Source organism: Crocodylus siamensis, chromosome 4 (assembly GCF_052110815.1).
Source record: "Crocodylus siamensis isolate JL-2025a chromosome 4, ASM5211081v1, whole genome shotgun sequence".
NCBI classification, from domain to species: Eukaryota; Metazoa; Chordata; order Crocodylia; family Crocodylidae; genus Crocodylus; species Crocodylus siamensis.
Genome location: NC_143398.1, coordinates 174,773,909 through 174,789,881, shown reverse-complemented (window position 1 = coordinate 174,789,881; position 15,973 = coordinate 174,773,909). Strand labels below are relative to the sequence as shown.

At 42.3% G+C, this 15,973-nt stretch overlaps 1 protein-coding gene across 2 annotated transcripts in view; it reads left to right on the top strand.

Moving 5' to 3' along the window:
• The window catches only part of LOC149867196 (aryl hydrocarbon receptor-like), a 121,797-nt gene that overhangs the window by 80,792 nt on the left and 25,032 nt on the right, over nucleotides 1-15,973 (top strand). For both annotated transcript variants that reach the window (XM_090044952.1, XM_090044953.1), the window contains 2 exons: nucleotides 2,215-2,333; nucleotides 12,996-13,085. In XM_090044952.1, the coding sequence (XP_089901078.1) occupies nucleotides 2,215-2,333; nucleotides 12,996-13,085 (209 nt within the window). The remainder of the gene's footprint in view (nucleotides 1-2,214; nucleotides 2,334-12,995; nucleotides 13,086-15,973) is intronic.

The window sequence follows — 15,973 nt, the reverse complement described above, 5'->3', positions numbered from 1 at the left end:
TATTACTGGAGCAGTGAGATGGAAGAAAATAGGGAAAATGGGTTGTGCTGATGAACCTGTGAGAATGATAGGCCTGTCTTAAAAGAACTTCACAAATAGAAATAATGTGCTTTTATTTTTTTTTAAACAAATCCTTCTTTCATCCATCCTCAGTCCAGTGTGGTAATAAGGAAAAGTTTTTTGTCTTCCCAGCATGAGTCTTTATAGTTTCTTATCCCATGTGCATCATCATGGCATTTGGATAGCATCCAATAGTGCATGTAATGAAGTGACTGATACCTTTTACCTGGCGTTTATTTTTTCACCTGCCCCTCAGGCAGCTATGTGCATACAATGGACTATTGCTATTATAGGGTCAATTGGCTTGCTTGTTTTTTAGTCTGTATGGGCATTTATACACATGTTTGGGATGGAGGGGAAGAGAGGACTTTAATCAGTAGCACTGAGAGCCTCCCTAATTACAGCACCCGGAGTGTCTTGTCTATCAGCTCCTTCAATGAGCTTTGGTTAAAGCATCCCCACTGCCATTTTCAAGTGCTGGGATGCTGATATACAAGATGCTGGAGTCTGCTGGAGCATGGTAATTAGCATGATTGAGTCTGCTCTGACGCATTGTTATCACTGTACATTGGAGTAGCCTCGCTGCTCGTGTATAGGTACCCTAAGTTACTACGTATTATGTTAGAAGGCAAAGACAAAGAAAAGCACCTTGTAATTTGTGCTGAAGATAGTGAAGTTCTTAGAAAGGAAGAAGTCTCCTTTTTTTCACCTACTTGCAGTCCCACAGTGGGAAAGTAAAGGTCCAACTCGCAAGTCTTGGTTGTCTCTCTGAATGGTGTTCATTATATCAGCTGCCCTCAGAAGTGTCTGCGAGCAGAAAGCCTTCTGTTAAGAATGTAGGTGAAATGGTGGGTGGTAAATAACCCTGTGTCCCAAGAGGTTTTTAAGATGGTGGCTTTTAGTGCTTAGGAGCAATATAGCTATTCAGAAATCTGAGCAGCTTGCATGCTGTAGGGTCCTTCATGGTATGCAGAAATTTTAATCTGGGATGCAGACTGCAACTAGGTGAAAAAAGGAGAGAAGCAGCAAAAAATGAAAAAAAATCATCTTGGTTATTAGAAACGTAGATAAAATTTAAAACTTAATAAATGCGGATCAGTTCTTTAGTTAGCCACAGAAGTGAGAGGCAGAGCAGGAACTTCACAGCTTCATTAATATTATTTCGTATTTCTTTTGTTTTTTGATATCTAAAATTTCAAAATCTGGGGTCAGTTCTGAACCTCAAAACCTTCTGATGTGAGACTAATGACAAATCTGAATTTGCAGGTCATGTTGTTAATGGTAAGAAAATCTCAACAGGTTTCTAGGAAGGAGTTGTATTTACATGTCTACAAAGAATATCCACTATTATAAAAAAAACTTAAGTAAAGATAATCAACCTTCTGCTTCAATGGTTAGGTCAGTATTTCAGCTGAAGAGACTGGATGAGTTTGGCTTATACAGTTCCTCACACCTTTTCCAAAGCAGCTGGCACTGGCTGCGGTCAGAAACATGATTTTGGGTTAGACAGATTATGGGGTCTGATTCTGCGTGACAACCCCTATGTGTGTTTGTGGTGAGGAGATAGTGCTTGAATATCTGGGAGATCCTATTCAGGTCTTCAGCAATACCTATGAGGCTCTAATACTAGCCACCTGACCCTGCCAAGTTGTATAGTTCCAGGTATTTGGTGTGATTTCTGGTACTTCCTGTTCCAAAGTCCAGGTAGAAAGTCCTGGCAGCCCCACCTCTCTCTCATTGTATTTTGAATTCTGAGCTTCAGAACTTTTCTGAACTTGGCAGGATGAGAGGTACCTAAACATAAGAAATAGAGGGGAGGGAAAGTTAATGTCTTTGTACCTTAGAAGTCACAAGTTGGAGCTACAGCACCACAGATGTTTGTCTGTGCATCCCTCTGAGTAGGCAGAGAACAAAAATTACCTACATCATGTTTCTCCTGCGCTTCAGATCTAATGTTTCAACTTCATGCAGATTTCATCTCATTTCATCTTTATTTTTATGTTGTTCAACTATGTTCACCTTCCTGCTTCAGATATCTCCTGTTTGTTTGAATGAGAATTAGACACCAACTAATTGAAAAACCCAGATGAATGGCAGGAGTATGTTGACTGGATATCCACTTTCACACTGATCACTCAACCTTTTGCCTTACAGCCACTGCAAAGAACAATGGCAGCTCCATGACTGAGCAGACTGGGGCACCAGGTGGAACTGGACAGACTAATCTGCAGATCAATGGAGAAGCATTCTCTGAAGGGGACCTGCTCCTTCAGGTAATGTGTTGCAGCCTGACCTCTGATACCCACGTGATGTTAAGTGCAGTACAGTCAATGCTTGTTAGCAGTAATGTGTCAGTGCCCTGGTGCTATGTTGTTCCCAAGCAGCTGTTTTCAGGGTGTTGCTGGAAACAAACATCAAAGAATGTTTTGTGCTTGCAGTGATGGTGGGCAGCGGATGAATGTCCTGTATCCATTACTGTTTAAAATCCTGCACTGCTTAGCAGCTGGGTGCTCCTGGGATGGCCTTTTAACTTCTCTGTGTGTCAGTTTAGCTGCCTCTAAAATGAAGATAATGCTCATGCCATACCACTGTGTTGTGTGGCTGTGGGTATAGGTTCACTGCAGAATTATTTTGGGCTTCTGTTTGAGTGCTGTCTCTAAGGGTATGTACACAAGCACAGGCAGACTATCTGGGAAGCTCTCTAACTCATGGGGCTTTGCACAAAGTGCCATGAGTTAGTGCCATTGAACCCAACAGGGTGTAGGGGACTCGAAGCCTGCCTGCACCAGACCTGGCCAGCAGGCAAGGTGCTCCTGCAGTTTCCCAGAAGGCTGCCAAAATGTCCCTCTCCCTAGCCCCCTGCCCTGCCCTGCCCTGCCCTGCCAGCTGACAACTGTCAGCAGCAGCTGGGGGAGGTAGGGGGGAAGGATAGAGCCCTCACCTGCTGTGCGTAGCCCCCCCCCCCACCCCAGCTACCCCTACTGGGGTCTTGCGGGGAGCCAAATGGGGCCTGCATGGCAGAGGTGCTTCCCCCCCTCCTCCCCCCCCCCCCCCCCGCCAACACACACACACTTTGCCCTGTACACCCTGGGGGTGTGGCTGGGCTGGTGCTTGCCTGCCCTGCAAAAACCAAATAGGATGTGGGTGGAATCAACCAAAATTATCCCTCACAGGGAACCTGTACATGGGTTCCCTAAGGTGCGCTGCCTTAGAGCGCCCCATCTGATATTTCATCTGACAAGGATTAAATTTTCACATGGATGCCCATTTTAAAAGCACTCTTCGGCTGTGTACACTTGTTACATTACAGCTGTAGAGACTTTCAGGGGCCACATTGAACAAAAAATGTAACTTCTGTAAGTGCCCTTAATCAGCTCCCATCCACACAAAGCCATTTCAAGTAAACAAGGCTATCTCAACTAGAAATCTGAACATCACAGACCAGTGAATGAAGCATCAGTGAGGGCACAGTAACTCACGCATGGTTTTGCTGTATGGCTGTTTTAAAATAAGTTAAGCTAATTTGTGTGCTTAAAGATAGGTGTTGATCAACCAAATTATTTCTGCGATGAAGCTATGCCCTTAATTATTGTCTTTAAAGAACCTGGAGGCAGGATACTTCTTTATATAAGTATTTATATATATTTGTTCCTAGCTTCCTGGACTGGTTTTTCCAGTCACACTTGCTTTCCTACTAGAGCCTTGGTGGACTTTCTGAAACCCAGATTTATGCATATGCCTACACAAACACTAAAGGAGATGTTTATGATTCAAGGCTAGGTGCCAAATAGAATATCACCTGCTATACCACAGAGATTGAGCTCCCCTCGGAAAAGTAAAATGTTATTGTAGTTTGTCCCCTGATAGGACTCTGGTGTGTGGTAGATGTGAAAAGGCAAGGATTTCTTTGGGTGATACCTTTTATTGGTCCAGTTGCATAGTTGTGATAGGGTTAGGTTAGACACATTTTGAAAAGAAGATATACTCTTCCTGCATCGATACACCTACAACATTACTCTAACACTACCATAAATGTGAAGGACTTTCTTTAGTGCTTGACACACTTGCACACAAGTCCTGTAGCTCTTTGGCTTACAGGGACCCAACTTTTTTTTCATAGTTAAACCCTGATTTAACTTCTGTTTGTTTCTCTCTCTCTCTCCAAGTAGGCTATGTATACAAGTAGGACCACATAAGTATATTTCTGGTCTCAGAAAGTCTACTTAGCCATTGCTAAGTATTTTTTTAATCTTATGATTTTTAAAAGTATCTCATCATGTCTTGGGCCTGATTCATGATTATTGGGTCAGGCTATATCTGAAGTGCTATCTCATCTCATCCAATATTATAATCCAGAGTGCAACTGACCCCGTCAGTGGGAGTTGGGTACCAATGACTGTCTAGTTGATTGTGAATTCCTTGTATTTTAATAATACCTTGGAAGGAAGAGCTACTGTTTGTTGGCAACTTCCTGTGGCTCTTTTTGAAAATAAAAATAAAAATACCATTAGTAACAGGACAAATGTAACAAAAATTCTACATGCTTTCTTCCCAATACATCTTAATCTGAGCCTGCAGATAAGAGAGCAAATAAATCTTTCCATTCCTCCTCAAAGTGAGTTTTCTCAGCTAACCCTCTTTCATCTGCTGTACAGAAGAAAAATGAGGTTTGGATCAGGACAAGAGCTTCCTGTCATCATATAGTTGTAGTTTTAGTTATGGAAATACCTGCTTGCAAGACCCGAGCCAGTAACTTGGGCCATTTTGTAGGAACTGCTAATATTTACCCAACCAACATTAATGAAGTTCGTAGAGAGTGAGCATGGCTAGTTTCAGAGAAGGCTAACTACCAATTTAAAACCAAAATCATTTGGTTGCTTTAAAATTTAACTATTATGAATTATGCCACCATTTTATAATGCCCTACCTGATGATAATCTGTTAGCTCCCCCTACTGTTGCTGGAACTGTATAAACCTGGGAACAAAAAAGAGCCAATGAAAGAGCAGTTGCTGTTAAGTGAAATATGTGGAATCATATATTTGACAGGTGAGGAGTGTATATGGAAAGGGATTCCCTGAAAAGATAAGGAATGATGTATATTATTAATGTACCTTTAAAAAAGTAGGAATGCTTAACATCCAGATCCAATTTACTAATGAGATACAGAGCATTTCACCAATTGGAGGGCTAGGTAGTGGGAAAAAAAAAAGGACGTGTAAATTAATGTTGTTCAGTATTAATGAGCAGCTGCTGCATTCACAGACAGTGTAGTCACCAACCAGGAACAAGCCCACAACCTTTAAGACAAAGATAGCCAAAGAATTGTTGCTTTAGTTGTGGGTGTTTAGAGTTAGTCATTAGAAGATATGTGATCTTTCCTATTATGTATTTGAATTGTAGGAGTACATGAAGGCTCCTATTACAACTGATTTCCTTCTGTCTAGATAGGCAACAAAATCATCAAGAGCCGTGTTTCCTGCTTTGGGGAGGTTGTGAGATACATAACCAGTTCAGTCTTTGCCACACAGCTCTGCCAGTGCCCCTCAATCACATCACACAAAAGTAATACTCAAGTTTAATTTACTGACAGTCTTGCTTCAAGCAAAATCTAAAAAACCCTCTATCAATGAGACTGCAATGTTAAAATAGCCGTTGTACTCAACAAGAGGTTTTTAAACACTAAGGCATCTGCATTAAGTAATATATAAGTAGTATAAAAACACTTTTAAAAAAGCTCTAAAAATGTATTAAAACTTGCTGATAATTTGCTGCACAAATGTGAAGAACTTTGGGATCTGATAGTATTAGTTTGGAAATAAAATAGTTTAAAGTTTTGAGGCTTTTAGAATCCTGACAAATTTGATTTGAAAATATTAGCAATTTTTGGCCTTATTAATTTGACTTCTCATCACATGGTTCTTCCTTGTTAGCTTTGCACTTTTCTCTGTGGATATACTACATATTTTAAAAAGTATCCAAATAAATCTATTTTACGTGATCTATCCATTTTTTAAACTGGATTTATTTACTGACTTTTGTCAAGCAACTTACTGCTGCAACATATAGGAAAGCAGATGAAATTAAATATTGATTGTGCCGTTGGCCAGTTATGTACTATCCAAAATAAACTTCTGTCTACATTTACCAAACAGTTGTTTTTCTTTAAAAATATTTAAAGTAACAATACAAATATGCCTGATTTCAGAGTTTTCTGTCTATATGACTGGTGGTAGTCTATTCTGTGTTAACACTGCAGGGCCTGGCCCTTCCAGTATAGCTTGGCATGAGTGTGTGCTATTTGATCAGGCTAGTAGAACCTATTTTAATTCAGCATGGTTTGTCCCACCCTTGTGCCTAGACCACCTAAGTTGTTCATGAATTAGTGGATGATTCTTTCCCCCTGGGAAGGTCACTCAGCATAGGTGGCATGTATACCTTCTCCAAATATGGCAAAAGGTATGCCTTGCACACTGGTGTGCCATGAGAACAGTGGAAGTGTGCCATGACAAATGGGTAGATGTGGCTCCAGCTGGGTCAGTCCTGTGAGATGGGGGCCCTGACTGTGCTAGCCTTGTGTGACAGGATGGGGCCCACAGATTGGATCTGGTCTGTAGACTGGTGAATGAAGTATACCACCAAATTTAATTCGGAAAAAAAAATTGTGCTGAAATGAATCTAGAGGAACCAGCACTCATTGTGGGATGGTGGTTGCCTAAAGAGGAATCTCAGAAAGATCCAAGGATCTCAGTGAGACTGAGAAAGCTAAAAAGCTTAGTCAATGCACTAGTGCTTACCCAAAACAAACTGAACTACAGACGTTTTGAAATTGTCCATTTCTTCTACACCAACAATTTCTGTGGCCTTAAACTAGCCACATGATTTTTACTTCACTTAGCAGTCATACCATCAATAGCAATGGGTGATCAAAAACATCTGTGGCACATGTTCAGCGTTAATGTGTCAGAAATTCCACAGCTGCTCTTGTTCATTCTTCTACAAAAAAAGTGTCATCTTTTGTCACTTTTGTTTGCAGAAAAATCCTGTGTTGGTGTCTCAGGCCGGATGGTTCTGCCTCAAGGGACCATATCAAAAGGCCTTTGGTATCAGGGGAAAATCTTCCAATTTACCTCTGAGGGCCTTGGATCAAGCCTTCTGACCTGCATAATACTATTATTAGGGGGTGTACAGTATTATATGTTCATTAAAAAACTTGTTACCACTGGTTGGTTTTTTTTGTTTTTTTTTTCCCCCCAGCTTCATCAAATTTACATTCTTCTAACACCTCAGGTCATATTCTTGTTCACTGGAATTTATTATGGGTATCCAGAAGTGTCTCAGGGCCCGATTAATGTAGAGCGCCACACCCTGCCTTTCCTCCCTGTCCTGTCCCTCCTGTACAGCCTGTAGCTCTTGATATTCACCTCCCAGTCATGCGCTGGGTCCCACCATGTTCCAGTGAGCCCCACTATGTCTGGGTTGGTCTCAGCTAGCAGGAGGTAAGTTCCTCCTGCTTGTTTCCCATACTATGAGCGTTTGTGTAGAGGCATTTGAGGTCTCCTGTGGATGTGTGCACTGGCCCCCTAGTCACAGCATTGCCCTGGCCCCTGTTGCTTACCTGTGTATACGTTCCACTTGTTGATCTAGGCTGGGCTGTACTTGTGAGTGCTGCTTGGTTTAGTTGTGAGTGCTGCTTGGTCAAGTTAATTGAATGTCTCTGACTTTTTTTTTCTTTTTTTGGCATCCTTGCAAAGTGTTATATACCCTCTTTGCAAAGGGTTATATAATAGCATAGAGAAGCTAAAAACACTTTGTTTATCAGGAAAGCAGTCCTTTGCATGACTCAAAGCGGGGGGGGTTCTGTTTTTACTTGTTGACATTTTTTAGCACCAGAACAAAGCAATCATTAATTGATCAAAAAGTTTACCAGAAACTGGTTTCTCTTAGAATATTATGCGTTTTCCTTCCTCTTTTCTTTCTATAAAAGTAAGGAAATTATTTTCTTGGACGAACAAAGAATCCTCAATACTTTTCCTACACATCTGGTATACTGCTGCTGGAGATTACATTGTATGGGTGAAATATGTTTCAACTAACCAAGTTTAATTTGGTTTATACCCTATATTACTAAATAAGTTACAAATGAAATCACTAGTTTCTCTACTCGGGTAAAACTGCTGCTAACTATATTGTTTCTGAGTTAGGACTGCTGGATTGGAGAAGAATTCCTACGGGTGTTACCCACAATGAAGAAAAGGACTTGATTATTTTAATAGCTTTAATTTAGAAAGTCATTCATTTCACAAATCATTACTATGTAGGTTCCATGAATGTAACATTAACAATGACAAAAACACATGGCTCCTTCATTGAGAGACGATTCATAAAATAACACAGCCATGTCTCCCTTGGGAAGAGAAACACCATGATGATGGAGGACCAGCTATCTCAAACAGTTAGGCCATATCAGATAAAATCCTGGTCCTTTTAACAGTGGAAATTTTTTGATTTCACCAGAGCTAGGATTTCACTCATTAGTACTGGAGATTTTCTTAAGCTGAAAAACAAGTTTCTCTTTGCTTATTAAGAAATAATAGTAATCTATGATAGTCGCCAGTTGTTTCTTACCCCCACCCTGAAATCCAATACAATGTCTTTTTTGCAGATGAGTGCCTTATAACTATAAAAGGTAATAGTGATTACCAACTGTCTCCACATCTGTTTGTTCTCTGTTTGTTTTTCTGGTTACATACTCAATGCATGAGTTGTTTTTTTTTTTTTCTTCTGTAACCAGGATCTCCCATATTTTTTTAATCATTTCTGTAAATTACAAGATTTCTGCTTTTCCAGCTAAGATCCATCTGTTGGACTTTTCCTTCCAAATGTGCACACCTCATACATTTGTAGGATACATCATTAGAAAAGTTGTTGACAGTGTAAACACAATTAACAAAAACTGTGATTATTTGTAAAGGTTTGCTTTCTGTTAATAACCATGATTATTAGGGCTGTGCAAAACAGCACAGTTTTGTTTTGACTTCCATTTTGCTGTTTTGAAGGGACAGTTTTGTTTTGATGTTTCGAAACACTGTTCCGTTTTATTTGGTTGAAACTGTTTTGCTGTTTTGACGCTGTTTTGATGTGTTTCAATGTTTCGCCCATAGGCTATAATAGGGAATTACAAAAACGTCTCTAACTTTGTCATTTCATTCCTGATTCGGATGAAAATTGCAGGGATGGTAGCCACTTCTGAGGACATGAAGCCTGCCAAGACTCAAGGAGATAGGTAGAGGGATTTCTGGGAAGCTGCACCTCAAACTGCAAAAAGCAAAACTTGTGTCATTTGCCAGCAGCTGCAGCATGCTGTCACCCCTCACACAAACCTGTGGGCCTGTTCCCCCCAGGAGGAGTCTGGCACAGCCCTGCAGCCCTCATGGGGGGTGTGGGCCCCCAGATCTGCATGCAGGATGACAGCAGGCTGCTGCTGTCAGCTGGGGCCAGCACCAGCGCTAGGTTCTTCCCGGTGCTTGGTGCGTGCTGCTCCAGGCAGACTCAGGTGCTGGCGCTGGCCCCAGTCGACAGCAGCAGCATGCTGTCATGCACGTGCTCTAAAACCGGTGAGTTCGGAGCTTTAAAAAAAGCCCTGCACTCACTGGCTGCAGCAGTGGCAATTGGGGCCTCTGAGGGCTCATGGCAGAGCCCCTGCAGCACGGGGCAGTGGGGATTGCCCCACCCCCACCTGGCGTCCATGCAGCAGCTGCACTATTGCACCAGTGCAGCATGGCTTGGTAGGGTGCTAAGCACTGTCCTGGAGCTGGGGCAGCATCCTGGTTTGATTCCTAGCTATCTGATCATTCCCCCAGCAATTCCTGGGGGGCGCGACCCCTGGATCTGCACAGGGTTTCAGCAGGCTGCTGCTGCTGGCTGGGGAAATAGCCCACAGCTGCTGCCATCCCCAGCTGGCAGCAGCAGCCTGCTGTCTTCCCGCATCATCCGGGGGACTGCATCCTCCAGGAAGAGCTGGGGGAAAGACTGGGGAGCTGGGTAATTGAACCGGGAACTGGAGGAATGTTCAGGGATCTGAACATTTCCCCAGCCCCCAGGTCAATTCCTCCAGCTCTTCCCAAGGGTTGTGGGCCCCTGGATCTGTGCACAGAGTTTCAGCAGGCTGCCACTGCAGGCTGGGATCAGTGGTTGTGTCAAGCAGCTGCTGCTGGCTCCAGCCTACAGCAACAGCCTGCTGAAACACTGTGTGCAGATCAGGGGCCCGTGGGGAAAAGATGGGGAAATGATCAGAGAGCTGAGGAATTGAACAGGGAGCCTAGATGTCAATATCGGAGCAGTCCTTCCCCCTCTACCACCTCCTTCTCCTTAGTTTCTGTTTAGCTGCAAGCAATCTGCCTTCAAAATTTGAAATGTTTCAAAACTTTCAAGTGCCCTCATTTCATTTCAAAGCTGTTTTGAAACCTTTTGTTTCATTTTGATTTCACTGTTTCAAGCTCGAAATGAGTCGAAACAACTTCAAAACAAAACACCCGCCAACATTTCACACAGCCCTAATGATTATCTCTTCTTTGTTGGATGACTAGAGAATATTTGCCATTGCAGGTTCTCAAGTGGGGAAACTGATTCTAGGATACATTGAGGGACTTTTAGAACATTGGGACCCCCCTTTGAAGCATTTGCCTGGAACAAGGATGCAATCAGATGTGGAAGAATTTTGGTCCCACATAATGAGAGACAGATGAGTACTGGATGTCATTGTCTCCTTGAAGCTGTAACAAAGAATTTGTATTTTTATAGTAAGAGGGAGAAAGTCACTTCAGAAACCAAAGATTTGAATGCAGGGTTGCACAAGGTTGCAATCTGAGGTTCCAGTTTTCAAATCCTAATAAAAACTATTTTAATTCGAGTGTTCCCATGTTTGAGAACAAAGCCAGTGGTTGCTGGGTCCTTTTGAATGGAAATCATTTTCAATCAATATCTTTATCTAGCTGCTGCCACATGCTCTCTGTTACCTGATGAGACAGCGATGAAGTTTTGAAGTTTGCTGTGAAAAGGATATCTGGACAGCAGGATAACAGAAGTTAGATGCCTGGAGGCAGGGAAAGCATTTTACTACTATGGCTTGCAATGCCACCTACTTCCAGTAGGGGCTTGGGGTCCTGTGGTGTATAGGCAACGGGACTCAAAGGTGCAGGGCATGTCTAATTAGCATTTATGTGCTTTTCCTAATGCGCATTAAACTTAGTACCTCCAATGTGAGGGCTCCGATACATGAGCATGCAGGCTGCTCTGATGCACTGGAATTCCAGTATGATTAATAGAGTCTGTTTGAGTGTGACAATTGGTACTCTCCAGTAGCCTTCTGCATCTCATGTATCAGTGTCCCCGTGCTTAAAAATTGTGGCAGGGGCACTTAAACTAAAGCTTTTGGAACGAGTTTTAGTTCAAGCGCCCCCGCCACCATTTTAAGTGTGGGGACACTGATACAGGAGATACAGGAGATGTGGTGGTGCTTTAATTAAAGTGGCAGTTGGAGCTGCTCTAACTAAAGTGCTGCCCCCATCAGCCCTGGATCATATGTAAAAGTGCCCTGAGGTACTAAATAAATGCACATTAGGCTGACCTAATGTGCAGTAGTGAAAGTGCACATTTTAGTGATGCTTAATGCGCAGTAACCTATTTTACTGCTCATTAGCATAATAGTACAGTTTGTCACACGGTGCTTTAATACACTGTAGAATAGGCTACTACGCATTAAAGCACACATGTAGACATGCTCACAGACTAGGGAATAAAAGTTATTTGGGGGTTTTGAGGTGCCCAGCTGTCTCTGCTCCTCCTTGTTACCTTAAGCTCCCATCCTGTTTTGGGTATTGGAGCCAATGGAAACAATAGTGAATAGGTATCTACACAAATAGCTATAAGGATATTAATTCCCAGGATGGTTGGTATTCAGGATTGTACTGGGTGCCTTTACAGCTGGAAGTGTGAATCCCTAAGCTCTCCAGATAAGAGTTGTAGCAGATTTATGACCTCTACAGTTCATGTACAGAGGTGGTTATGTACATTGTGAGTTACATTTCCACAAGTATTTATTCATGATGGCAGTGTCCAGCCATCATGAAAGACGTGTAGGTTTGAAATTGAGTGAACAAGCGAAGTCAGTACCTTGAGACCTTGGTCATGAGTTGTCTGGTATGAGTAGTAAATACTCAGAGAAATAGTTAATGTTAGAGGAACTAGCTCAGGTACTGGAAGCAATATAGCTCTGTTGACATGACACTGCACCAGGGCTAACTGGCCCTTCTGCAAAGCCAGGCATAGCAGCAATGGGTAGAGCATCATGTTAACCTGGCTACATTGCCTATTTTAAGATCTAGATCAAATATCTTTGCATGTTGAAATTTTAGTGTGCATTTGTTGAAGTTATTTCCATTTGCCTTGAATATTATTTTTGGCTGGCACCTGTTCTGCTGGAGGAGCATCCAAAGTGTCGTAGGTGGACCAGTCTTCACATAAATTCTGCAGAAGCATCAGAAAAGACTTGTTTTAAAAGCAGTAAATGTCTCGGACGCTGCTGAGCTACTAAGAACCCCCCAAAAAGAACATCTGTGGGGCTTCAAGCTCTGCACCTGGAAAGAATAGCAGAAAAGTTAAATAGGAAGTGTCTGTACTATTTTTTCTTTAATCTGAAATATCTTTGTGCTAATTGTGACTTAACTGACAACTAAAGGGTCTCTACAGTACACTCAAATTCTTTGAACATTGGTAGTAGCTTCACACATGATAGTTGTACTTTTGCTCCATGTCTTGGGCTCTGTGACCCAGAAAATTCTGTTCTCCCAACACATGCATGTGCACTGAATCAATACCTGGGGTACTGAATAACAGTTTTAAGTATAACTTTGCTGAGTTTGTTCTCTCTTTCAGGCTCTCAATGGATTTGTCATCTCAGTCACTGCAGACGGTTACATCTTCTACATCTCCCCTACAGTGCAGGACTACTTGGGATTTCATCAGGTGGGATTTCATCAGCAGTTTTTTTTTCTGATTTAAAAAAGGATGGTGTAGTTTATACAGAAGCAGCCAATGTTCCAGATTACTGAAGACTCCCTTATTTTGTCTTGGAAGATCATAAGACTGTCTGCTTTAAAAATCATTGCATTTTCTTGTGGTAATTAAACGAACATTGCACTTTGTACAATGTAAGCAAAAGTAAACAGAACTGGATTCATGAATCATGTTTCATAGTTGTTAGGGGCTGGAAGGGACTTTACAGATGATAGAGTCCAGCCCCCCTGCACTTGGGCAGAAAAGACTGATGGGGTTAAATGACCCCAGCAAGATGTGTGGCAAGATGCTTTTTGAAGATTGCCAGGGTGGATGACTGTACCACCCCTGAGGGAGCTTGTTCCAAACCCTTGGCACCCAACTTGTTAAGAAGTTTTTCCTTATGTCTAGCTTAAAGTGATCCTCAGTCAGCTTGTGCCCATTAGTTCTTGTCCTCCCCTGGGCGGGGCTTGATGAACAGATGCTCCCCCAGGCCATGATGTATGCCCTTGATATACTTATAGGCTGCCACCAAGTCCCCTTTGAGTCTTCTCTTCAGGCTGAAAAGTCACAAGTCTTTCAGCCTCTCCTCCATGTGACCTGGTCTCTAGGCCTCCAGTCATGCATGTGGCCCTCCTTTGGACTCTCTTGAGCTTCTCCACATCTTTCTTGAACTGCGGCGCCCAGAACTGGATGCAGAACTCCATCCATGGTCTCACCATGGCCGAGTAGAGAGGGAGGATGACATCCTCAGCTTTTTTCGATGCCTTGGTAGATGCATGCCAGTGTTTTACTAGCTTTGGCAGCTATGGCATCACATTGGTGGCTCATGTTTATTTTGTTGTCTGTCATGACACCCAGGTCTTGTTCAGATGTGGTGCTAGCAAGCATAGCACTGCTAAGCCTTGTGGATTATTTCTCCCCAGATAGAGCACTTCACATTTCTCCATATTAAACAATATCTGCCCACCTTGTGTGCCTATCCAGGCCAGCCTGTATTGCCAACCTGTCTTCGAGCATGGCCACGCTGTCCCATAGTTCGGTGTTGTGAGCGAACTTTGCTAGTTTGCTTTTATTACCCGAATCCAAATCGTTGATGAACATGTTGGAAAGCACTGGTCACCCTCTGCCATGATGACTCAGTTCCATCAATCAGTCCTCTCTGCGACCTATCATAGAGCCAATTTCCTAGCCACCGGACCATAAAGTAGTCAAGGCCACATTTTCCCAATTTTCATGAGGACTTTGTGGGAGACCAGGTCAAAGGCCTTTTTGAAGTCCAGGTATATGACATCAACATCATTTCAGCCATCCAGGTGGGGAGTAGCCTGTTCATAGAAGGAAATGAGGTTGGTCTGGCATAACCTGCCCATAATGAAGCCATGTTGGCTATCCTTCAAAATATTGCCTTCTACTAACCTGTCTGTAATAGATTCTTTGATAATTTTCTCCAGGATTTTATCAGGGATTGAGGTCAAACAGATTGGCTTATAATTTCCTGGGTCCTCCATTCTCCCTTTTTTAAAGATAGGCACCATGTTGGCCTTCTTCCAATCTTCTGGGACCTTTCCTGAGTGCCACAAGTCTTCAAATAACTTTGTCATTGGTTGCACAACAACATCAGCCAGTTCTTTTAGCACCCTCAGGTGTAGTTCATCTGGTTGTGCTGACTTGTAGATATTTAGCCTTTGTAGGTGCTCCCCTACAAGAGCTATGCCAACTATGAGGGGGTGGTCATTCCCGCCATGATCATCCTGTATCCTGTCAAGCAGGTTAACACCCTTGGACTGGTGGAATACCAACATGAAGTATTCATTCAGGAGTTTGATTTTCTCTTAAGTGTCAGTTATCTGCCACCCCATTTCATCTATCAGGGGCCTTATGCTTTCCTTATTTTTTCTCCAACTTCTTACATATCTAAAGATGGACTTTTTGTTGTCCTTGATTCTAGTTGCCAATCTGTATTTGGTGAATTTGCTTCTTACAGGTGTGGGCTGTTGCAGCCCTTGTTGGTAGATGTTGGTAGACAGCACTTGTTTTGGGGACATAAATCAAGCTTATTATCAAATGTTTTAACTTATGCAGGCAAGAGCATTGTTTTATATTATGTTGGAAATGATATTTACATATGTGTGTACGTTGTGTGTGTGTAAAGTCTGAGTTACTTCATTACTCATGAAACATAGGATATCAATGGCACTGGGCGGCATAAGGTGTATGCTGTCTCTCTGGAAGGTTTCCACACAGTTCTGTCACAGAGCTTAGCACTGCTTTGTGCCATTTGCATTCTTCTGCTACCCATTATCTAATCCCACGTTTGTTAAGATACATTAGCCTTTATCAGTATTAGTCCTGAGCTTCTGTTAGGTGAGAGAAGCATGAGGCTACCAAGCTTGGTTTCTCTGTGACAGAAAGAAAGATTGGGACCCAGGTCATTTGATGCTATTGAAACAGGAATTCTCTATACAATTGTAACTCTGTCCCCTGGTGTGCGCATATCATAGTACAGACTCTTCTATACATTTTCATACTACATGATAATGAAATCTGAACTTTGCTTTTTGCATCTTGTGTCAGAGTCAGCATTGCCTTGTACCACTGTCTGCACAAAGGGATTGCATGTGTTCTGGACAAGTGGACATGTAGAAAGCAATGAGAACAGTATAGTAAGTAAATCAGAGTACTGTTGTCTTTCCAGCCCAGCAGTATTTACAGCTGAGTAAGTGTCATAGGTAATTCTAACATTCCCCAAAGTGCTGTTAATGAAATAAACATTTCAAATCTGAATGATGCTGTGTTACTGTCTCCTCCTTATAGAATGAGATCTGGACCTCCATTTAAATTTAATGGCAAAACTG